At 35.2% G+C, this 26,604-nt stretch overlaps 1 protein-coding gene across 5 annotated transcripts in view; it reads right to left on the reverse strand.

The window, feature by feature from the left end:
- LRP1B (LDL receptor related protein 1B) overlaps positions 1-26,604 on the reverse strand; it is a 1,899,381-nt gene that overhangs the window by 959,781 nt on the left and 912,996 nt on the right. For all 5 annotated transcript variants that reach the window (XM_079135584.1, XM_079135585.1, XM_079135582.1 and 2 more), the window contains exon 7: positions 5,873-6,035. In XM_079135584.1, coding sequence (XP_078991710.1) covers positions 5,873-6,035 — 163 coding nt within the window. The remainder of the gene's footprint in view (positions 1-5,872; positions 6,036-26,604) is intronic.

The following is a 26,604-nucleotide window of genomic DNA, read 5'->3' on the forward strand; positions in this document are numbered from 1 at the left end:
TTATTTTTAAAAATTTTTTACAGACTGCATTTTGATTCATTGTACACAAATGGGGTACATCATTTCATTTCTATGGTTGTGCACGATGTAGATTCATACAATTCATGTAATGATGTCTGTCTCATTTCACCACTTTTCATACCCCCCCTCTCATTTCCCTCTACATAATCTAAAGTTCCTCCATTCTTCTCTCAGCCCCCTCCTCTCAACCCCCATTATATATCATCATCCACTTATCAGGGAAAACATTCAGGAGGGGCCTATTTTGGGGCCTAATTTTCCCACAATGTAAGCTGAGAAATTTAAAAGCAAAATGTCTCTAACAATTCTACTTATTTCCCATTGCAAGTAATTTTGTGAGCAAAGTTTTCAATCTGGAACCTGGGTTGGCACAGAGAGCCACCTACAAAAGTGAGAAACCTGCTATCTTCCTTGAAGATCTCCGTATTACAAACCTTTTTCATGTACATAGACAAATCTCCTTCATTTTCCAGCTTCCTACATTCACACAGGATCTCAGATGAGAATTTTATCAATCAGGCCTGCTCCTTGTTGACTGTTAACCTTGATTGTATCTTTAATTCCACAGCCATTATTAGCTTCACCAACATAGGAAGTGCAGGCGGCTGATGGAAAAAAGTCTCGTAACTATTAAATACTGCTGATTACCCCCTTATGAATTTAGTTTCTGAGGTTTGGGCTTCACTCTCTTGTCTCCTGGAAGATGGCCTGCTCTCACAGTGAACAAAGACAGTACACTTTCCTCCTATTGATGGGGAGTTCACAGATTCACAAATAAATCCTGCAAGTCACTCTTCCTTCCACTTTATGCAAGTCAAAAGTCTATCTTACATACTTGGAAAACATTAACTTTCTCTTGTTTTACTTAACATGGGGGAATTTCCTCCCTCCCTCAATTAGCCTTCTCACATAATTTCATTGGACCTGAGATCTATGGATTATATAAAAAGTCCCTCCAAATATGTTTCTCCCTAATTTTCAACTCCAACTTCAATATATTCATCAAAATATCTTTTTAATTTTACTCTGCTTTCCTAATAATTATCTGACTTAAGATTAATTGGTCCCCTTTCTTTCAGTATTGTTATGACAATTCATATTCATGATGAAAGGCACTACTGCCTCAAGTCCAGTGTGAAGGTTTTAATTTAATAGGAAGCTGAGGGCCACATCTTAGAACCAAATTCATACACGAGTGCCACTCTTGACTACAGTGACAACCTTCATTAGACCCACATACTACATGGTGCACTATTGAAGCAATGTCATGTTCAAAAATGTAGTTCAACAGACAAAGATAACTATGAAGAACTTTTATTCTTTACCTGTATCTTTTGAAAAATATTGAAATGCACACAAATGTATATTTTACAACCTGAATCGTTAAAACAGCATTTGTGTTTTTGCATTTCCCTTTGGGGAAGTTCAGGCCATACTACCCTGAAAAAATGGCATCTTAGCATTTGAGAAAACAGCAGAAGCAGGTAGGTGACTCATTCACATTTTCCTTTGAAGCAGGCCACAAAAAGAATTCTCTGACTTTGCTGGGACAAAGGTCCTAAGGCTTTCTTTCTTTTCTCATTTTTTTTCTATTGGTTCTTTTTAGTTATACATGACAGTAAAATCCATTTTGACATAATTATAAAAGCATGGAATATGTCCTATTCTAATTCAGGTCCTAAGACTTTCATGTCAGAGGTACCCACATTGCACTGGGAGGAAAGGAATGCCCTTTATCTCTGAAGACACAGGCATAACCTAGAATCAGAACAAACAGGCTTGCTAAATCACCCCCACCGATTTATGACTACTAGATCTCACCCTTTGGTCCAATCATACTTCTCTGCAACCACCCACTTCTTTATCAAACAGCATAAAAATACACATTTCTCTGCTTCTTTGGAGTTTCATTTCTGAAGGCTCTTGTGTCATGTAAAATTTACAATAAATATGTTTGTTTGTTCTTCTCCTGCTAATGTCTTTTTCATAGATGCCTCAGCCATGAGCCTAGCCATGGACAAGAGAGGTCCTTGCTCCCCTGTGCACTCATACCCACAGAGGCTGTGCATGTCTCTCCTTCAACACTCTATCACTCTATACGAATTTCATCTTCATTTCTAAGCTATGCCCCATTTTTTCCTTATTTCCTCTCCTCTTCTTCAATACATTATTATATGATAAATTTAGACTGTATAAAATGAACCTTCTTAAGAAAGCTTATAGTAAGATGGGAATGGAGCTGAAATGTGGTTATCACTGATGGGGTAAGAGTCTCATCACTCTCGCTCATAATGTTGTCATAATTGTAGAAAATGTTAGTACTTACTTGAAGCAATAAAAAAAAAAAAAAAAAAAAAAAACTTCTCACAGTCTATTAAAACTTTTCAAGTGTTTTACCTCTTTAATTCTCCCAACAGCCCTGCAGGCTGTGAATCATTATTCACATTTCTGTGGTGAGAAGACAAAGTTACAAAGAAGCATCCAAAGTCACACCATTTGTAGTTGGGGAAGCCAGAATTTGATCACAGGGAGAGTGACGCTATTACCAAGCTCTTACCCATTATAAAGACAGAAACACTAGTTTTGACAATGGTTGGACTATAATCTTTATGCCACCTTCTAACACCAGTAACTCCATAGAAATCATTTTTGAAAAATTTTCAAGGAGCCATTGTAAAGAAACATTGAAAACACTTTGAAAGAAGGAAGAAAATCTCAACAACTATCTCCAGAAAATCTCAACAACTGAATTAATGAGTCAAAGTCAACATCTAAAAATTTAAGAGAATGTATAAACAAGTTTGACTAAACAAAACCCTTCTGGAGAGATTTGAATTACAGCCTAGTTCAAGTCATAATTAGAGTCCAGAGAAAATTAGTAATCTACGTCAAAACTGGAATGAACTAAAAACAAAGAATAAATTTAGAAAGACGATAATAAGCATTCCATAACATAACAAAGGGAATACAAGTTAAGAAAATTCAAGTTAAAAATACAGCCAAGTAAATGTTAACTATTTCAATGCAGTATTTTGGGAAGTGCTGGGAGCCATCCTTGACTGGAGATTCCTAGGAGAATCTGGTGAAGTCTGAATCATTAACTAGGAATGCCTAGCCTCAGGAATTCACAGTGGGCTATCCATTGTTTGAGAATACCTGAGTCATGTGGTATCCTGTGTTAGCTCACTGCTCAGAAGCACCAGAGATGGGAGTAGACCCACTAGAGCCAAATGGCCTGCTTACCACTACCCTGTATCTTGTCTATCTTACAGCTCCTACCTGTCCCCTTTGATCTGTACCTGCTATAAATAAAGCAAGCAGGCTGCTTCCTTATTAGAGTCAGACCCTTTGGACAGCTCAATCATCACACCCCTGCTTCAAAAATATTCTTGTCTTTTTGTCTTTATTTCTGATGTATATATATTTGTTAGTTTTTATTTCACATTCAGCCCATCCCTCCAATGGGAACCCTTTCTCTCACATGGGATATGAGTAAGGCAAATCTTCCATTTGCAAACCTATTAAAGTCAAACTGAGAGGTCAGATAATTAGTGTATTCTGATATTCTGATATTTCTGAACTGAAGTTAGGCAGACAAGTGAGAGTTAGGTCAGATAATTTTAGTGTATTCTGATATTTCTGAACTGAAGTTAGGCAGACAAGTGATAAACAGACAGCATGTGTATGTCGCCTTGCACATACACACCCTGCTTAGGGTGCTTAGAACATTTCCCCTTCGGCAGCTCTTGTGGGTTTATTCTAGCCAAACTATCTGCATTACTCTGAAGCAAGCCCAAATCAAAGGAAAGCTAACGAAAACCAAAACAAAACAAAACAAAAACTACTCTTACTTTCCTAGATAGCATCACATTAATCTTAGCCAAATTTCCATCAAGACAATAGTGGAATATAGCTGAAAGTGTTCTGTTGCACACAGACCTATATTTTAAAAGACAGAGCTTTTGCTTCTCTGATCTCTACAGTTCGTGATTGAAAAACTGTGCTAGAGAGAGAGAGCAAACAAAAAATTCCAAAGAACCTATTGTGATAAATGATACATGACAAAATTACATTTAAACAGTTACTAGGCCCTAAGGAATCCAGCAGAGAATAAGTGCAAACAATGTGGGGTTTTCTTCTCCTAATTTCGTTGACAAAAATGACAAAATATGGTTATTTCACATAAAGATAGGGAGAAATAGGAAGCCTGACAACATAAAATAAGTTGTTGTTCAGAAAGAGAGATAATGTTCACATATATTTCAGATTGGCAGTTTTATTTGGAAGGGATCTCTAGATCTTTGCTTTCAAGAATGGGACCGGTTAACAGTAGTACAAAGAGAGAAGAGACACAATAGCTTTACCTCTTAACACTATAGACAGGCAAAACTATCTAAAGACTAATTCGAAATTCAGTTAGTACATCCTGGGAAAAACATGCAAGCAAATATATTTCTAAACAGGATGCCAAAAGAATGTTGTTAACACATTTGTAAATTTCCAATTCCTTCTTACTACCCTTATCCAACCACCCAAACAAATCAGTTTAAATACAACTTCTTTTACTAATGTCTTTTGAAGCATCGCTGCAGTCAAGTAACCATCTGCCACAAATACAAATAGAGCTACATTCAAGAATTATATTACACAGCCTTCCTAGCAAAGTTCTTAACGTGCAAGCTGTTCTTGTCAAAATCAGAACCATTGTGATGATGCATCTTAATATTCAATCAGACTTTAAGTAAAGAGTGACAAAAGTCCACATATGGATGACAGCTGTTTCTTCAGTAAATATTTTCCCATTTATTGAATGGAGGCTTATGGCAGTTTACGATATGTTCCATCAGACATTTCAGCCTGAACTGCCTGAGGACTATTAAAACAATAATAAGAATAAAATCCCAGTTTTCTAATCTTTGCTTTAATTTACATCTTCAAAAATAGTCAGTCTTCCAATTAAAGTGGTAGACAATGTCATTTGCTATACAGGATTCTTGCCTAATACTGACTGATGAAAACACTGGACTCATTGGACTCCATACCTTTTTGTTCCTCACCTCTAAAGATAACACTATGTTTGTAAAATAAAGTTATAATTTCACTATTGATTTCATGTTCTACACATATGAACAAGGTTGATGTGAAGTTAAACACTTTAGGACTGTATTTTGATGAATAGTAAAATAGTAAAAAGGATTAATGAGTCTATTATCTAATAGAAGGTCAGAGAGTGTAAGGCCTCTTTTTAACCAATAAACTAGATTGAAAATTAAAAAGTTAAGAAAAATAGAGATGAATTCTGATGAGGTATTTATTAACTCCATAATAACTCTGGGTTTACATATCAATAGTTATAGAAAAAAAGTTATACTATGAAATAAAAAAAAAAATCCCTACTGCTTTAGAATACAGTTGGAAGTATGTTGTGCTCCTTTTATAAATCCTAACTGTTACGCTGAACCTGTATTAACAGTACACCTTTCAAGTAGCATTTGTGAAATTTGCTAACTATAAGATCCCCTACTAAGTCTCAACATAGCTCATCTCTTTAACCTAAAACTATCCTGAGGCTCTAGTCTGGTGATAGAGCAATTCATAGGAGGGTAGAAGGTTGTGTGTGTCTTAGGTTAGGCCTGTAATATTGATCTGTTAAGAAACTAGTATTCCCAGCTTCTGAATGATGAGTTATAGCTTTCTTTTCCTTCCTGCAATACAGATGTTAAAAAAATTTTTTTCTTTTAAATTTTTGAGCCTATAGTGTTATCATTTTCCCCAACTCTTGTCAGACGTTGATCTTTTTTTCCCAGGGGAAACTTTCACAAACCAAACATGATAAAGAAGAATTTCTTACCCTGCTATTGGATCTACTGCTATTGCCTTAGGATTATGAAGCTCCAGATCAATCAGGGTGACACACACAGACCCATTGTAATTACAAACAAAGATCCGGTCACTGACATGGTCCACAAAATAGAGATTTTGGGTGAGCCAATCAATCGCCATTTGTTCCACATCTGAAAAACATATAAACAGATACATAAAAATGTTGAATCATAGGTACAATCTAGCATCATAAGACAAAGAGTATATGTATGTCATCACAGTACAGGAACTATTATGATAAGAAATTACAAAGAAAATCTCTTGCTATACCAAAATAAGCAACTTGATTATGTAAAATATGATTGCTTCTTCATAACTTCTTATTATCTGAAGATTGGAGATCCACTCAAATGGACAAAAGAATTCCTAAATATAGGTACTGAAAAATACAAACTTCCCCTTACTTTTTGCAATTGTCCAAAGTAGTTCATTTAATCCAATGAACATAAAAGGTTCAGTGGCACAACTAAAATCTTAATTACTTTAAATTTAAATTCAAATAGCATGGGAAGCTAGTGGCTTCTGTGGCTAGCACAGCTATTGAAGAATATATCTGTCTGACTTGAGCATTTTTTATTTGATTAAACTTATACACTGTGAAATTGCATGTTAATTTGTAGATAGTTATCTGATAAAAAGAATAACCCCTAAGTGTGGTTTTATTACCATGTGAAGTATTAAACATTTTTCACGTAACTTACATATCTCATTTAAATATTCTTATTATTTAAAATGCTTATCAATATCCAATTTCATTAATGCTATTACACTAGCAATACTGGTCTGGTTCCTTCAGTAATGCCATATCTAAATTTCTGACCCATGTTCATTTTATATTTTATGAATGCCATGCTTTTAATTTTTAGAAATTACAGTAGTCCCTCCATGCTTTTAATTTTTAAAAATTACAGTAATCCCTCCCTGTTCTTAAGAGATATATTCAGAAACACCCAGTAGATAATTGAAACTGTAAATAATACCAAAAACCTATGTACACTGCATTTTTCCTATATATACATGCCTATAATAAAGTTTATTTATAAATTAAGCATAAGAAAAGCAACAATAAAAAATAGCAATTATAATAAAATATTGCAATGATGAAATGTCATTATAATTATATAAATGTCTTATCATGGTTGCTCTTCTCCTCTCTCACTCTGAATATCTTATTCTACTCCACTGACCACAACTGACCGTAAGTAAAGGAAACTACAGAAAACAAAACCACAGATAAGGAGGAGTTTCTATATACTTTTGACAGGTAATAGACATGAGTAAAAGGAACATGAAGCCAAGGAGATAATTATATAGACTAAGGCTATGGTAGCTCTTTCCACATGTTTGTGTTTTTAAGCAATTTCCCAGGACCATTCTGGCCTTGCTCAGCTTAAGTAAATAGAATATATTACAACTTATGATAAGCAACTTGGGTTATCAGGGTTAAGGGTAATACATGTGCAATGACTCTGTATATAGATAGAAACACACATGACCCTGACTTGGAATCAACAGGGATGAAAACATTTGTGACCTTTACATAGACCAAAGATTCTAAGACTCAGGAAAATAAAATAATTAAAAGCAAAGTTCACAAACTATAAAATCTATAAAAACAAATTCTAATTAGAACTGATACACATGGATCTTTAGATCTTTAACAGATTATTTTAATCTTCCTGTAATTATAAATTTTTTCCACACCCTGTCCCCACCATGGGTTTTGCTTGGTTACTTATGGGTAGAAACCTGAGGAGTATGGGTTAGATATCCTATGTTATCCAACTGTCATTCAAGAGCTAGGAGGTATTGCTTGGACAGGATTCTCCAAAGACTTTCCAGGATTCTCCAATAAAAGCTGGGACAAAAAGAAGGTTGTTAATCTCCTCTTTGAGACAACCCACTCTTCTTTTTCAGAATGTTTCCTCTTTCCTTCCTATTACACTTTGACTAGTTCTTTTGTCTTGTTTGAAATCTCACATGAGAACACAAGAGCAGAGAAACAAGTGTAATCCCTGGTTATAGTTTGATATTTCTTTGCTTGGATGCTATATAGACCTCTTAATTGACTAAAGAGAGTGACAGGATTCATAATAGGCTTGTCTGAGATCAGGCACATTGGTATATTGAATATTTTAAATTGAATGAAGTTGAGAAACAGCAAGTGTAAGAAGGGCTCTCCCTTTATCCCCTGAAGAAAGTCAAGACTCTCATGTGAAAGATAGCATCCCTATTCCCAAAGGAAAGCAACATCCTTAATCCCAAATGCAGAACACTGAGAAGAATCTGACTAAGCAGATCTTGCTAAATTTCACCCCCCCCCCTTAATTATCCTTAGCTCATGCCTATGTCCTACCATGTTTTTCTAATACCTTTTGTGTTCCATCAAACTTAGTATAAATATACTCACATTTAACCATTTTCTCAGGTTTTCATTTCTTACAAAGACTCCCCTATCATGTAAAACTTACACTAAATATATTTGTTAATCTGTCCTTTTTGGTCAAATTTGGACCATACTGGAGAAACCAAAATGGGCACAGGAATTTTGTTTTTTTCTGTAATACTTAACTTCTTCAATCTGAATATAAATATTTTTCCTACTCTAAGCCTCAAAATACTTCCTCAGTAACATGCTACTTCAGTGAATGATGATCTCTCAACAGAGAGACAAACATAATCATATATGCCAGCATTACCATTCATAATGGCATATTGTGAAAACAAGGAAGAGAAAGCAGCAACTTTGTGGGAATTCCTGTCATCTCCTACAAGGATAAGCAGAAAGCACATATTACAATTCATTGCATACAGATTTTTTAGGTCATCTATTATATTTTCATTCCTGAATTATGTAGCTTTTATGAAAACATAAATATTTAAATTTTACCCAAACTGCAAGGAGATTTTATCAACCAACTCAGCAATCAGGATTTTTAAAAGTCTGAATTATTTTTGTCTCCAAAAAAGCTGGGAAAGCATGCTTTGTTTTGATTTTGAATCTCTTTGCATTATTATATCAGCAAGGGCTCAGAACTCACTGCTTCAAAAGCCATTTCAAATACCTTGGGTTTAGGTAAAGTATGTGCCAGAGTCCATTCAAGGCCCCATCCCTCATGCTGAGCATGCAGTTGCTTTAGTCTGAGCAATTGTACTTTCAGACAAAAGAGCTGTTTGACAGCATTCCTACCTTCTTTCAACTCTATCATTTCAGAAGATTCTCTGTTACTAAAACAATAGGTATCCTTAATAGCAGTTCAAGTTTGAAGTAGTGAGAGCAGTGAGGTCTCACTAAAGAGCTTAATTAGTCAAACACTTCCTAATTGTGGGGAATTGGTTTTGTTTTTTTTTTTTTTGTTTTTTTTTTTTTTTCTTTTCTTACAGTGGAAGTTTCTGTCTTTAATGTAATTTGTATTAAGATTAGGGCAATTAGGCAATTAGACATAGAGCTCAAGCAAGCAACAAAGAAATAACAGATGCAAATAATGCAGGTGCTCAGAAAATGATTCTTCAAAATATGGTGTACTTTGAACCAAGATTGGAAGGCATCAGAAGCAAAACCTCTTGACACTTCTCCTTCCCTCTTGATTCTTTTTCCTCTTTCCCTTCCAAAAATGAACCAAAGACTAGAATCTCTCTTTTCCAATAAGCATCAAAGAAACCAGAAATTCTTTGCCCAAAGCAAGCCATAATACTTCCAGTAACAATGGAACCCAGAGGGAAAAAACAAACTTTCATCCCTTCCTGGGTTCATCCCAAGCATCTCCACCAAAAGCACATTCATCCCTTCCTAACCACAATGGGCCCTGAAGGAAGGAGGTAGATAAAGAACCCCCATCCTCCCACGCCTGAGGCTGGGCTCTGGACTTTGACCTTCTGCCATTGCAAATTAGTCCTGAGTGGAGGAAGCACAGTAAATAGTGGAACTTTGAGAAACAAAGAATCCCAGAGGAAGAAAAAAAACATTGGGCAGGATTTGAGTATTCATCCCTCCAGATCTGAGCTCCCCTCTTTCCAGGTAACAGTGAGTTTCAAACCTTTTACAACTGCCTTCCTGAGTTAAAATTTTAACCAGCACAACTAGTTTCCTGACTGTCCAAACTGCATGTCCACAGTCTCCAATGATTAATTCACCCTCACTGTACAACTATAAAACTCAGACTCCTTCTGTAACCTGTGGGCCATTTCTGTACCCAGAAAATGAGCCCTCGTGTGCCTGACTGATTGACTCCACTACAGAATAAAGAAAAGTTTACTGATCCAGTTGAGGTCTGCTTCTGTCCCGGTTATTTGTATTTTCATTTTGGTGGCAAAAGTCTTAGTTATTTTTACTTATACTTTGTGCCTTCCGTAAGTGCAAAAGGACGGGAAGCAGACCTGAATGGATTCAGAGAAGCCTTTATTCCTTAGTGGACTCCGGTGTCACTGGGGCCCATTTTACAGATGGGAAAATGGCTGTCAGTTACAGAAGGGATTCTGGTTTTCAGGATACAATGATATAATCATTGGAAGCCTTGCACGTTCAGTTTTGACCTTCAGGGGCTAGTCGTACAGGTTAAAACCAGACCCTGAGAGGTGAGTACTCAAATCTTGCCCATTGTTATTTGCTGTGCTTCCCTTTAGGACTAATTTGCCATGGGGGAAGGTCAAGGTCAGTGTCCACCCCTTTCCTTTAGGGTTCCTTGTTATCAGGAAAGGGTGCACTTGGAGAGGTTTAATGTTTGAACAATTTCCCCTTCCACCTTCCCAGCCACACTATCCTTCCATTTTTCTTGGGGAGATGTCTTGTAGGAATATTATTTTCTATAACTCCACCTTCATTTTTGAAGATTCCCATGTCATGGAAAATTTTGATTAAATAAAATCATTTTGCTTTCCTCTTATTAACTTGTCTTTTGCTATAAAATCCACTGTGACTCTTGTAATGGATGATGATACATATTACCCCTTGAAAGAACTCAGAAACCACTCCGGACGCAGGAACTCACCGTCAGTCTGTGCTCCTGCCCAGCCCACCCACTCCTCCTGCTACAAGGTCCTGCACACATATTCTCGCCCTCCATGGGAGGTGGCTGGTGTGGAGGAAGTAACCCTAACCAGCCCAACAGTCAGTGATATGTCACAGTAAGGAGTATGATATACTTATAAGAAGATTAAATGTTATTGGGGATTTATGTCTATCATTTAATATTCTATTATAGGACCTGTCATCAATAGGGTATATGTAAAATGTGTTACTTTTTACACTGAGATTAAAAAAATTAAATGTAAATGTATTTCTAAAAGTTAGTGAGAACCTGATTTGTTTAAAGGCTAATATCGTGAAACATGAAAGCATTTTGCCACTTTGCCACACAAAAGGAAAGTTAAAAGCTCTTTCTCAGTTCTTCCACTTCCTGGTGAGGGATTATTGACTTTTATCATCTTTGTGATATTCATTGACATGTTCCAGATTATGCAACATTTATTTTGTATTAATCTCATTTCAGTACTCATGTCTTTTTGTTCTTCTCTCATAGAAGCACCCACCCCCAGATGCCTTTACAACCTGCTCTTCCCCAGCCAGACTTCTACCATGAACCCCTCGATTGACCCAATTTTTAAAAGGGAACTTCAAACTGCTTGACCCATGCTGTCCCCTTCCAGCTCAAAGCAGCCAGAGCGGTCGTCGCCCCCCTTCCCTACAGCAGTAAGTAGTTCCTAAAACTAGAAGGGGGGAAATGAAGCCAGAATTGGGGACAGGCAGTTAGTGTAGAAATAGGGGATCGGTCAAATTGAGGAAATGAAGTCCATGAAAGCCATCTGCCTCTGGAAGTCTGGAAGTTGGAGACTGCCCCTGGGAGAATGGAATGTCAAGGATCTTTGGAGTCCATTGCTTACCAAATTTCCCAGCCCTTATCAAGGACTGCAAGCAAGGAGCTGCTAATTAATGCCCCCTGGGCCCTTGTTTGACTGAATTACTTTGGCTCTCTTCCTGCCCCATCTGCTTCTTACTTTTTTACATCTCACCTGCAAAACCAGGCCTACTCACAGGCAGGAAGGAGAGCTAAGGGGGTAGAGAATTGGAGAATAAAAGATCTTCTTATAAAAACAAAAACGGGGGAATATAATACAATATAAAGCTGCTCCCCAACCCTTTAGGCTGCAGTCATTTCCCCACCTCCTAACTTACAACCTAACTTGTCAGTCTGTGAACATCCTAGCTAGCTATTGGTTCATCAGTCAGCTTGCAAGAATCTTTCTCTGTTATTGGTCCCCTGTTAGCCCACAGAATTCAACTACTTAAGAATAGCTCCCTCACCATTTTCTCTCTCTCTCTCCTCCTCGCTTTCATGCTCTCTCTCTCCTCCTTGCTTTCATGCTCTCGCCTCCTGCCGTTCACTCTCTCTCGTGCTCTCTCTCTCTCTCTCTCTCTCTTTTCCTCTCATTTTCTCTCTTACCCTGTAGTGAGACACTCTGCCTGTTTGCTTAATAAACTCTCTTATGTGACCACCGGCCTTCAGATTGGTGAGTTTTCCCCTAGGTCAGCTTAAACCCTCCTCTGCTGACCTGAGATGTTGCCATTGATGGTCTGGTACTCTCAAGGTGGTTGAGGAATGGGGGCTCCCCCATCCACGACTTTTGCTGTTATGGCTGGCCCCCTTAGTTGACCTTATCTGATGGTGGGGCCCTGATCTTTATGGTGGAGATTCTCTCTCAGGGTTGAGGCTCCTCTTCATGCTTGCTCTCACTCTTGAAATCCTGATGTCAGGTCCTCAACTCTCTCAGCTTTTGCCCAGCACACAGACTGATGCTTGGGTGATGACCCCTTCTCTGTGCTTCCTTCTCATCTCCAGCTGACTACTCTGACCTTGGGACGCCCTGGACACTAACTTGGCTGTATCAGTCTCCACCATGGTATATGGGTCCTCCATTCTGGCAGATTCACCCCTGGGGTGTCTACTAGACAATCTTAAACCCCTTTACCTGACCCCCAGCCTAGGTAATCAATCCAAAATGGCCACGTAATGGCAAACAGCTTCTGTGAGCGAGTGGGCAGATGGAAAGGGATTCCTTATCTTCAAGTCTTTCTTTCTTGCACTTCTTTGCTCTTCCTGCAAACTCGAACGCCTCCTTTTGGCTTCTTCTCCTCCTCTTAATCTCTCCTCCTCCTCCGCTCCTCCTGCCTTTCACTCTCTCACTTGTGCTCTCTCTCTTTCTGTCTCTCTCTCTTTTCCTCTCATTTTCTTTCTTACCCTGCAGGGAGACACTCTGCCCGTTTGCTTAATAAACTCTTATGTGAGTTTCTGTGTCTGGAGTGGTTTCTGGGTTCTTATACCCCTTATGGCCCCTACAAAAGATAGGCAGGCAGGAAGGTAGGTAGATACAAGTCTGTATATAGATAGATTTGGACTTTAACAATAATTGAAAAAGACTGAATCTGCCCCCTCCCCCTCCAGAATTAAGAGGAACTTCTATGGAGAGAAGAAAGTTAAAGGGCCTGTGATCCTCCCTATCATAAAAGGCACTAAGTAGTAAGGTAGAGTGAAGGCTGCCCCTGTCCTGGCCTAACACATGCTAACTAAATCTGCTTATGTCCACTTCCCACCTTTTGTCTTACTAACCTGCAGTTACCCTCTTCTTCATGTAAAATTTTGCTCCATTTCAGGAATTTCAGAGATGGAATTTTTAAACAAATTTCTTCTGTCTTCCTTCAAAGCTGTCTTTAAATGAAATCTATTTTTCTACCAATTTGTCTAAATATTTCTGGAGCAGGGAGCATTACGACCTAGTCTCTTTCCTCCAAGGTTTTTAGAGCTGCCTCCTGGAACACCATTGAATGTTTCCCAAAGCATAACCTTTTTTCTCATCAGCCTAGCATCCAAGGTTTTTGGAAGTCTGAATTATTTTTGTATGTCAAGAATTCTGGAAGTGATTTGAGCATTTTAGGAGACAGATGACTTTTCTAGCAACATATTAAGTATTTCATCTTTATGTGCTGAAATATAACAAAATTCATAGGAAATTATTGAACATAACCACAATCATTTTATGATGTTGCTGAAACAGAAAACTAAGTGAGACCTATATTACTTTACTAGACTGGAACAAAGTTTTAAATATCTTTCTGTTATTGCATCTTCCTAGTTGTTCTTTATTCTTTCTTCATCCAAGGGTCACCTGGAATTTGTTATTGTTTCTTTGAAATGACTGTTATTTTATCACTCAGAATTTCTTAATTATCAAAAGTTATTGATATCTTCTTGTTTTTACAACATCTGAAAATACTGATCACTCACTTTCTGAAATAAAATTAAGTCTAATATGAATATTGACAAAATGTAAGAGAATAATAAATACTGAAAGTATTTCAAAACCTGGAGAGAAGTATACAAATCTTAGAAATAATAATGTTTTTAAAAACTATTATTCATTATGTTTAACAACTTAAAGTTGTATTTGGTGGACATTAATTGAAGCAAAAATTCAAGGGAAAAATAATAAGAGAAAGTAATGAATACTTAAATTTCAAAATTGGCTAAATGATACATCAGACTTTCATCATGCACAAAGCAAGTAATTAATTACCAGAGTTGGTGAATGTAAATCTTAAACATTTTAAGTCCACTAAAAAGCAATATATGCAGTTATAGACTAAAATTTATTCTCCCCAAATTTCTATGTTGCAGCCTTAACCCCCAGCACCTCACAATGTGATTGTACTGGAAGATAAAGTCCTTACAGAGGTGATTAAGTTAAAAAGAGGCATTGTTTTCCCGCCTTATCAAATCTGACTTGGGTCCTCATAGGAATTGATGAGAACACTGAGACACCAGAGATGCATGTGCAGGGGAAAAGCAATATAAGACATGTGAGAAGGTGGCAAGGTGACCACTGAGGAAAGAGACCTCAGAGGAATCCCACCCTGTGGCACTCATCTTCAACTTCAAGACTGCCAAAAATGTACAAAACAATGTTTTTTCATTATTTTAGCCACAAGTGGTGTTTTGTTAAGACAGCTCTAGTAGACTAATAAACGTACTTCATTGTTTAAGAGCGGTCCATGCCTCAAAATTATTGAGAACTAAATTCAAATTTTGTTAAGAAAAAATAAAAATGGGATATCTATCATTTCAATGTTATTCTAGACCATTGTCTCATAGCTCAGCAAGGATTAGCTAAGTCTTCTGGGAAATAAATCTCTGATTGACTTGAAACTTAATATTGATTATTAAGCTCATTCTCTAAGAATTTAGATATTAATTTATAGATTGATAAATAAATTATAAATATTTTCCATCAGGTAGGAAAGATTAACTTAATGCTTACATTTGTATTATCCTTGATACATAGTCATTATACATTTGCATAAATTGTGTTTTTAACTTTTTGGAAATTACTTATTAACAAATATTAGTATTTGATTTCTTCTTTAACTATTTGCTATATGGTCTTCAATCAGCCACAAATGGCAACTTAAATGTCTATAAGGATCAGAAAGATAACATAAGTAACCAAAAATTGTTAATTGGGACTGTGTCAGATCTGGACAAACGCTAGAAATTATACACCTAACAAGTCAGCCTTATCTTCATCTATTTGTTTTGATGCAGAAAAGACTCATTATTTTAAAGAAGCTGAAAATATGGATTTTTGGATTTCAGTTGAAATCTTCCAAGTTTTTATATGTTCAGTTAACTTTTAAAGCTATAAACAATTGTATATCAAAGAAAAAACTGTCTAAAATCACACTGGATCAGAGTTTCCTAGGATGATTACAGTAAAATTGATTATACTATAATTAGAGCAAACACTATGGTATTAATCAACTTAACCCTCTTATTAAAAATATGTTTTCAAAAGAATACTAACATTTAAGAGCCATTGTCCTGATTTAATCAACCAAAATATTCAGTTTAAGAAGGGCTGAGTGAATTAAATCAGAAAACAAGTATCAAGAAACCAGCAAGATGACATCCAGTAGATGTTGCATAGACATCAGTTGCCTCCCAATGACAAGTAAGGGACTGCCCTTTAGTTTACAACTTTATGAAAGTTTGAGATGCATGTGTCCTAGAAAATACTGCAGCAGAACTAAATAAATAAAAAGTTAATTAATGATAAGATAGGTACTCAGTAGTTTTGATGATTTAAAATATTTAAAACATTTGAAAATTATTTGATTTAAAAAATATTTGAAACATCTCTTTTCAAGAGACGGAAACTGATTCTTTTTTTGAGTGTGAACTATTTTTTGTGACTCCTTTCTACTATACACAATTTGATTTAAAAAAAAAAAATGAAGTGGAAGTATAAGTCACAAATGGCATGGTAACTTACATTTTTTCCTCTCAGGGACCAACTACCATGCTATGGGACACTTAAGCAACCCTGTGCAGAGGTCCCCGTTGCAAGGAACTGAGCATCTTCCCAACAGGCACAGGAGAACCTGGAACTCTGCACTAGCAGTCCAGTTAGGGCTCTTGATTCCTGTATTGCTGGACTACATCTTGACTGTATCCTCATAGACAGACCCTAAGCAGAACCACATAAATAAGCCATTCCTGAATTTCTGACCCATAGAAACCTCAAGATAATAAATGCTTACTGACTTAAAATCACTGAATTTGGAATACTTTGTTATGGAGCAATACATAACTCATTAAATTGTCAAATCTCTGTACTTTTAAAAGACAAATTTTGTTGATGTCTCAGCAATTGGACCTCATCTTTAGACCTATATCTATGCTAGACTACCTACATCAATAACTGTTTAAGTTGACTTAAATTACCATAGTATAGTAGTAATGCTGAAAATAAGATATTTCAGAAATGTTCATAAAGGAACCTGGAAAATGTAAAGACAGATAATCTTGAATTTTCTTGAAAATTTTTGTTTTACTTTTAAAAATGTATGGTTCTATAACAGAACTACTGCAGTTGGGCACCCTAATACATGCATCCTTTATATTGTACTATTTTCAAGAATACCAGAGTCAGATGGAATTAGTATTATGAAGAAAATAAAACAGGATAACTGAGAGAGTGAATGGTCAGACAAAGCATCTGCAGAGGGGTGGTATTTGAAGTGACAATGACAAGAAATCGCTAGCCATGTGGAGATTTGAGAGTAGGGCCTACCAAGCAGAAATGAGAGTATCATATGCTAAAATAGAAAAGCCCGGTGGAAGAAGCTATATCATAGCTAAAATGTGATTAAGAGTGAAGGGATGAGGTAGCAGAAATAGGAAGAGGCATATAATCCATGATAAGATGAGGCTTTATTATAGTTACATCATAAAACCAGGGAAGTACTTTGTTTCAACATTATTTTTATTTATATCATGCAGTAAATGTGCATGAGTTAAAAATAAAACACCCCAACAAGACCTAAGGTAAAACAGTTTTAATTCCTTCCCTCTCTATTTGCCTCCAATTGTTTTAGCTATTTCAATTGTACATATTTACTTCCAGAATTCTACACAACAGGTTTCTACTACTATTCTTAAGTTTTTAAAATTTGTATATAACATATTGATATTTTACTATATAAGATTAGGATTTTATTCTTTATACCTCTTCACACATTTGCATATCTACATTCATACTTTCCCCTTATCGCGATTTTAAATTTAATTAATGTTCAGTGTTTATATAATTAGGACTACATTAATTTTGTTGATAAGTGAGAAAGCTTAATATTACATATCTCTATTTAAAAAACTTTAGCTTTTTCTAGAGTTAACTGTCTCATGTTCCCACTTTTTTGGATACAATTCATTATTGTATAATTCTACGAAAGAACCCTTCTGACTCCCCTACAAATAGAAAAAATGTATCAGTATTGCATTCAGATTTTTGTCACTACTTTTACTTTTGGCATCCTTCCTGTTGCCTGCCAACTTCCTGTTCCAGTGTCAGCAGGCTGTCTCCTCAGACATGATCTTGCGGCTTCTTCATTTTACTAGTTCAGACATTTACTGCTTCTGAAATTAAATATCCAATCTTCTACCAAAGAAGTCGTCTGACTATGTAGGGTAAGATAGGGCACCTGGAAGCCACATTACTTTTAAAACAGGTACTTTTCTTATTACTATACCCATTTTCTGTTCCCACCTTCGGAGGTACACAGGGTCTATTGGTTTGGTTTGGGTTGGGTTGGGTTAGGTTTGGTTGGATAGGGATAATATTTCTCCACATTGCCCAAGCTGGCCTTGAACTCTTGACCTTCCTGCCTTAGCCTATCTAGTAGCTGAGATTACAGGCATGTACCATCAAGGCTCCAGGCCTCTAAGTTTTTAGTTATTCTTTGGTTCTTTATCTTAGCACCCCAGTTGCACTAACTTCACAAAACAGAGACATATTAAACCTAATTTATTTAGTCATCTGCATTTTATTGTCTAAAATCACCCCCCATACTTTGTCTCTTCTTTTTCCCTTTGGGTATTTGGGTTAAAAGATTCAAAGACATTTATTTACTATGTTCATAGTGGACTTTCAAGAAAGAACAGATATAATATGAACACTTTTATTCTAGCCATGGTGTTTAAGGCAAAGTCTTTGGGGACAGTTTCAAGCAGGAAAGTGACAAATCTGTTTACCATTAAAACAAAATTACATTCTGACTCTTGTGTGGATAAAGGCAGATGATCTGAGAAATAGTCAATGGTTTAGTGAGATCTTGTGATCCCCAGGAGGGAGATATAGTAACTCTGATGAGGGTCAGAACAGTGGTGAAGTTGTGTAGCAGTTACCACATCACTGTCATCAATAGTAAATATATAATCATGTTAAAGAAACTTATTTAAGTTGTGTTTTAATGTTAGTGAAGGAGGCCAGAATACGAGAGAAATTTTGAAGATCTTTCTCAAACACACATACACACATAATCAAAAAAGTTTCAAATAGTTTCTATCCAGTCTTCTTTCTTTTGTATGTCATAAATACTTTAACTTAATGTGCTAATTTCACTCAAATATTGCCCCTCAGTCTGTGAGGTTAAAAAAAAAATGTAAGATTGTGGAGCAACTATTGAGTTTTCCTTGATTTATATCTCTTTGATGGTTTAAGTGGGAAATTAATGTTTAGGGTTTATACCACGTTTCTTTGCTAGAACATTTGAAAATACTGATAAAATGATATAATTGAATTCATCTTTATTTTCATATGTCACCATAAATTTTATCAGGAAGCATTACTCTCTTTATCCCTAAATGATATTAAAGAAACTGAGTCAAGCAAACAAAGTCTCTGCTTGATTCAATAATTAAAATGATATTATAGAAATTCACTTAGGGTGAACTGTGACAGGCTGGAATACACTTTGTGTCTCATTGTAGAGTCCTTTCTACTTCCTTTACATAATAAAAGAGTATTCCCTTTTAGGCTCTGATTATGGTTTTTAAATGGATAAAATGTCATCAAAATGTACATTAAGAACATATCTGATTATGCATAGATTTAAGGTCTACATAGAAAGTATACATGACTTTACGGAAAAGACAAGGCAGATACTTCTAGCCTGAGGTGGTGGGTCAGTGTCAGACAATTATCTTGAGTCTGGGAGGTTCTTGCTTTTTATTAGGGGAAGGGGCACCAGGTGATTCAACTTTTGCCCCTGCTCCTTCCACTTCACTGTTCCAACATTTCCCAATTCCTCTTTCTAACATAAGCAACAGGACAATCTTATCTCCTATGGTGGGGGTACTTGAAAGGATCTAAGAATTATTCTATTTCCTCAACAAAGAGTTTACAGTTTGACCGATATGACCAATAAATCAAACAAACTCATCTTTCATTCTACTCTTATCTTTGCCCACCTTATGCCCATTCTGTCAATTAGCAAATCTTAAGACTTCCTCAGGAAACCATCCCTTCCTCTGTATCAGCTACTACTTGTTTGGACACTATCTTCTCTCTTCTTGGTGTCCACAATAGCTTCTTAAAAAACAAAACAAAACAAAACAAAAAAACAACTTTATTTTAAAAACTTTTTTAATTTTTAAAATTTATTAGTTCTTTTAAGTTTTATGTGACAGTAGAATCTATTTTGATGTATTTCTACAAGCATGGAATATAACTTATTCTACTTAGGATCCCAGTCTTGTGGATAGCTTCTTATTTGCTGCTATCTCTGATTCCCTTCAGGGCACACTACAAAGCACCCATAATGATTATTGTTAAACTCAAATATATGATGGTACCAAAGAAGTATTCAATATTTTACAGTTAGTATTTGTTATGCTGATGGCCAGTGAAGAAAAGTCTTCACATAGATTCTATAAAAATACTTTCTTCAAAAATACTTTCAAAAGTGTATCATCAGCATCTTTAAAAATATGGGATTTTGCTGAACTGTAGCTCAATTTTAAGTCAATATCCTGCAGAATATTTCTCTCATGAAAATTTGCCACAGAGGCCACTCAAGAACTGAAATACAGTGGGATCCATTGGAATTTTTGTTTTGCCCACAGTTTTAGTGAGCAATGGTTTATTTACCTCTAAATATTTGGTCTGAATTTTCCAAAATCACCCTCCTTTCCTTAAAGTCTCCAATGACATTCTGCCATGCTTACTATAAAATCCTGTTTTTATTTTACTTTATTTGTTCTTCTTAGTATACATGATAGTAGAGTATCTTTTGATATATTTATACAAACAGGGAGTATATCTTATTCTAAATAGGATCCCCATCTTATGGTTGTACATGATGTGGAGTTTCACTGTGGTGCATTCATTTATGTACATAGGAAAATTATGTCAGAATCATAATATATAGGGGTCCAAATGCCCCTTGTTTTCTCATAATACTCTTGCTCCCTCTATTGTAATCACACTTGCTTCTTCTTTACTTTTCCTTGAACCTGCGAAGAATGCTTCCTCCCCAAGATATTTTCACTTGATCTTCAGAGAAAATAGCATCTGATATGAACATGGCTTGTGCTCTCTCTTTATTTAGATATCTGCTCAAATGTCAATTTCTCAGGAAGTTGTTTGATATTAAGAAGATCACTCACCCCTGTGTGCATGCACACACACACACACACACACACACAGGAACTCATCCTCATCAGTTTAATACCATTGCTGCAATTTTATTTCCTTTGTAACATGTATCAATGATAATTAAATTAGTTATTTGTGAGTTTGCTACTTTCTTCACTTGATACATAAGCCCTATAGAGCTTAGTCCCTGTATATCAGATTCATTGCTGTATTTTCAAAGCCCAGAAGAGTGTCTACCACATGGTAAGACCCCTGTAAATATTTGTGAATGAATGCTGTTTCTACATTGACAGTCTAAAAGACATGGCTAAAAATCTGTGCTTGTCCCTCTTCATTAGGAAGTGTAGTAGTTATCTGAATTCAGATTCTTTGTTCTTAAATCAATTGGAATATTTTCCTTGATTTTGCCCATGAGCTCAAAATTTGACAAGTCACTATTCTTTGTCCAGCAAAGAAATTTAGAAGGATCTTAATTAGTTAATGTGGATGAGTAATTCTATGAAAGGACAATTAGGCAGGTAGTAACTTTCAGGAATGAAGGTAGTGACAATAATGCAAGAAATTACAGTACCATGAAACAGTGTGAAAGAATAATGACAACTAGTGAGCCTGAGAGAATAAGAAGGAGAAGATCAGAACAATGTCCTGACAAACTGTGCTGAGGATTAAATGCCACCATACTTGCTATGCATTAAAACTGCCTTGCCTTAACTTTCACAGTCTTACTGTTCATGATTGTTGAGATTCTTTATTTCCTATCTATCCCCTACCTAAAATCTTTTTCTGACTCTTAGAGTCATGAAAATTTGTGCCCTTATTCCTGTTTGCTAAAGGAAGAATTTACTAACAATTTTTTGTCTTTGAAACTACTGATGTCCTTGAACAGTTCTGTTTGCACATATTAGATTATTTTACTTTTTGCCTGGTATCCCTGAAAACAGAGTTTTATGTTAGTATTTTTCTTCTATCTTTATATTATATATGTAATTATTTATTGTATGTCATTATATTGTTATTGATTATTATTCATATTTGCCATATCTCTTAACTTACCCGGGCTATAGACTCTGAATCAGAATCAGAGGCAAAACAAATAGAAGGTCATATTTATTTCCCCTAGGCAATAGTTCTAATGTACAATAAGTGAAGAAGAGACTGGACCAATACATTTTCTGTGGAATAACTCTTTAATAAAGAGGTTCAGTTAGATCAATGATATCAGATATATTCAGTATGGGAAAAGAAATGTCAACTATGAAACCCGAAGACCAAATATTTGTAGAATGCTTCCTCAGCCATGTTCCTATTGAAAAACACTTTAGATATTAGCCTTATTCTATTGTCAAGATTAATTACATAAAGGTCATGAAATGGCACTACTTTTTGGAGAAATATGCATTGCAAAAAATCAATAAAAGCCTTTGGATTGCTTCCTTTTTTTAAAGAACCAATGCCAACAATCAAAACCAATCACCAAGTAATTTGTTTAATTTGACATGTGCAGGGATTATTTCTAAGAGACACATTGAAGCATACTGAAAAGTACTAAGACATCTGAATTGGGGAATGACATTGGAAATATTTAGATTTACAATAATTCTGCAATGATAAGCTTATAATCCTCTACCTTAGATATTTCTTTCCCAGAGCTAGCCCCGAGTAATCCAATGGAAATTGGGGTGATACTTTTTAAGGATTTGCTACAAGGAACTCCAAATGGGTAAATTGAGAAATAAATATTGTTATATATTTAAGACAAAGAAAGGAGAACTAAAGAATACTCAACTCACATTGATATCCAGACATAATACATAATAATAAAATAATATCTGATAGTAAATTCTGAAGTAACTCATAAGAATTATATCTATCTATTTATGTGTGTACACATTACATAATAGGTCCATGACTACCTTAGGTATAATCATGTATTGAAAAATACATATTTTTAAAACTGGTTATCATATGGTAATAGCACTTTCTCTCTATCCAAGTCAAAATAAATATATTATTAGTCTTAAAGTAATGTTTCTTATAAAAGGGCCAACAAACAACTGTATGAAAGTATGTTTTATAGCTGGCTAGAATAATCTGCTAATACTTTTCAACTTTGTGTAATGATGACTGCATATAAATCGTGTGCTGGTACGGTGACCCACACCTATAATTTCAGCTACTTGGGAGGCTGAGACAGAAGCATTGCAATTTTGAGGCCAATTAAGCAAGATCCTGTCTCAAAATTAAATAAAATAAGGCTGGGCATATAGTTTAGTGTAGAACGCTTGCTTAGCATGAGTGAGCTATGAGTTCATTCCCCAGAGTCACTGTGTCCATCAATGAACAAATCAGGTGATATATTGAATATGAACTGTGAAAATTTATTATCTGTAAAATTCAAGAAGAAAAGTTAGAAAGTAAAGTTGATCAAGTTTATTAAAATAATTACATTGGCTGTCCACATAATTTTGTATGAACATCATTTCATGGACTTTACTTAAGAGCTACAGATAAAAGCTCAGGCTAAACATGTAGAATGAGTTGGAGCATCGAGATGGTCATTTGCATAATTCCCACATTAAAAGCATTTTGTCTATTATCTTTATTTTGCCAACAAATATTTTTTACACAAATTATATGCGCCTGATGTAATTCCCCATGACACTTTCCATGAGTCAGCACAGTCATGGTATATTCCCTTAAGCCCAAAATTGTTGTGCAGATAAACATGATAGTTCTAATTTACTCGGTTATATTTTTTTAACAAAGTAAGTTTTAAGATTGGAAAATTTAAAACTATCTTCTCCACATAAACTTGAGGAATAAGATGATGTTTGTTAATTCGTGTGCATTCAGAAGTTTGCTCATCTTAACATTTTCAAGTGGAAAGCATAATTGTAAGAAAAAGGATTTTTGCTTAAAGTACTGTTTGGGTGTACATCTTCCTGCTTTCTGTGTGACAAGAAGTGGTATGGGTCACAGCGATAATGGCAGTGGCCTCATTATAAGCTTTCCTAATTCTGGGAATGTAGGTGTGTTCAATCTCGTTTTCAGAGAATATAGAGGCAACTGCAGCAGCAGCAGCAGTAATGGGTTTTTGATTCTAGCAGAGTCCCAGGGAAGGCCTAAGAAATAGTGGCTCCTAAAGTGCCACGTTGTTTTGTGCGTCATTTTCTGAAGCACATTCTTCAATTTCCTTTGATCTCTTTCAACAATTTTGAGAACATTCTATATTAAACTGATTCCTGATTTAAGGAACGAGTTTCTCTTCCCTGCACAGAAGCAAAACTGATACACCAATATCAGAAAAAAATATTACTTAAGAGACAATGACACTTCTTTACAGAAAAATTAGAGACATGATAATAATTTTGATTCCATATACCTCTTGTGACTCCAGAGTTTCTATGTATTTTTAAATAACATTAAGAATAAAACTAAAAAAAAAATAAAATAAAATACAAAATAGGAAATAGGAAAAAAAAAAGAATAAAACTAAATCTTAAGACCAATAAATTATTCCAACCAGTATATAAAAGCTAAACTACTGTATCAAGCCACAAGACATTCTATGGAGTTTTGTTTTGCTGCTATTACTATTATTATTTTCAAAAGGAAACAATGTTCCCCAATATAAAAAGTCTAAAATAGATTATGTAAAGAATATGTGTATGTGTTTGTAAAGCTGAAAGACTAAGAGTGATTACTCTATCATACTTTAAGGGCATGTTTTAAAACATACATTTATTTATTGGTTAAAGAGTTAAGTCTCATTGTTGATTAGTAGTACATAGGGATTTCTCCACCATTTGGCTTTGAAATATATAACTCTCTATTTTTTTGAATAAAAGTATACTGAATAATTGCACTTAATACACAAAGATAAATTACTCTTAAATAATACCTAAAGACAAGAAGATTTAAAATGTCTTGGTTAATCTTAACAGCAAAATGACTAATGTTACAAGGAGAGCTTATATAACTTTATCAAATAAATGTTTTCACTAAGATGGTAAAGATTTACAAAATATTGTATGGACAGCCTAAAAGCATTTCTGAACTAAAACATAACCACAGATGCAAGATCTAACCATTATATTTGCGATTTCAGAAACTCTACTTGAATTGTTCACCAAAGAATTATGAGTCTTTGGAGAATTGTTTCTTGCTTATCAGACTCTAAAGAGACTAATACATCAGCTGGAATGTTCATTCATAAATCTATCACCACTGTTTGGATATCCTAGTGACAATTATCAACAAAAATGATCCTAAAATTTTTCTTCCTAGTATCTTGTTACGGAGAAACAAACCTGAAAGTTTTTGGAGAGACTAGCAACAAAGCACAGAATTGCATAACCCAAACCTTCTAAGTTTTATGAAGTGTTCAGAAATTAGCAGGGTTCCACTATAAAAATTCTAAATTTTGATAAGTGGAATACTTGTAAATGAGTTTTAAATATTTTATATATATATATTATATATATATGTAATATATATACACACACACACACACACACACACACACACATATATATGTAGTCTCTCCTGTGCCAGGCTAGCTCATATGCAAGGTAAGGGCACGGAGTCAAGACCCAGACTCCAGGAGCTAGGTAGAAGCAGTTTTGTGGTGAGCAGCCTGCAAACTTGTTTATTGCAGGAACAGCTATACATTTTATAGGTTTCTAGCCCAATCACAATGTGCCATGGGGGATCAGACCACCAGGTTCCTATATGGGTTCCCTTGGTAACACTGAGGCAGTTGTTTACAAATGCTTCTCCCTGCAAGTTTTCCTTACATACTTGAGACGTTCACTGCTGCCAGCCAAGAACTAGAATTCCTTCCAACATATATACACATACATATATAATACACATATTAATATGTATTTAATCTAATCACATATCTCAAAATATTTATATTTTTAAAAATCCTTCACTATCTGTATAACTATTTCATTATTTAACATGGCTGTTTTACCATCAAGAGGTTCTGCCTCTGTAACCTGATTTAAGACATGAATATTTTTTACAATTAAACTACATATTACATGATACCAACTACATTTCTAAATTAGTTATGGAATATATTCCATGTTCTTCAGCAACAAATCACATTATGTTATGAATAACATATGTTATTATGTTAACTTATGTTAATGAATTTCACACGTGTCTAAATCTTTATTACATACTTATTCCTTTAAACTCATATTCTGAGGAGTCTCTGGTTTCTCACCAAAATTTTAGGGCACATGAAATTTGATCCTACAATCCTCTGTATACAGACTAAATGTAGTTGAAACCTGGGGAAGAAAAAGCTAAACTGTTGTTATAAGAAAGATCTATATCTTCTTGCATACATGGCTTCCATGGGTTTCACCACTAATATAGTAAATACATTGAAAAAAGTGATAGAAGGATCCAATTCTAAAGGCCTTCTCCCTGAGGTCTTTAAAAACATTCTGTAAACAGAGAAAATAAAAAATAGATACCTGAAATCATACATATTAGATACATATACACACTCATATATCATTCCTAGAAACAAGAACTCATACAGAAACATGTTCACAAATCCATTACTAAAATACCAATAAAGCGTTCAGAATGCAAATGCATTAAAGAAATCCTAAGCTGAACAGTTAACTCTTATTTTACAGAAGGAACGCTCACAGCTTTTTTGATTTGTTCTTTTTAGATATACATGAGAGTAGA

Source organism: Sciurus vulgaris (assembly GCF_902686455.1).
Source record: "Sciurus vulgaris genome assembly, chromosome: 3".
Taxonomy (NCBI): Eukaryota; Metazoa; Chordata; class Mammalia; order Rodentia; family Sciuridae; genus Sciurus; species Sciurus vulgaris.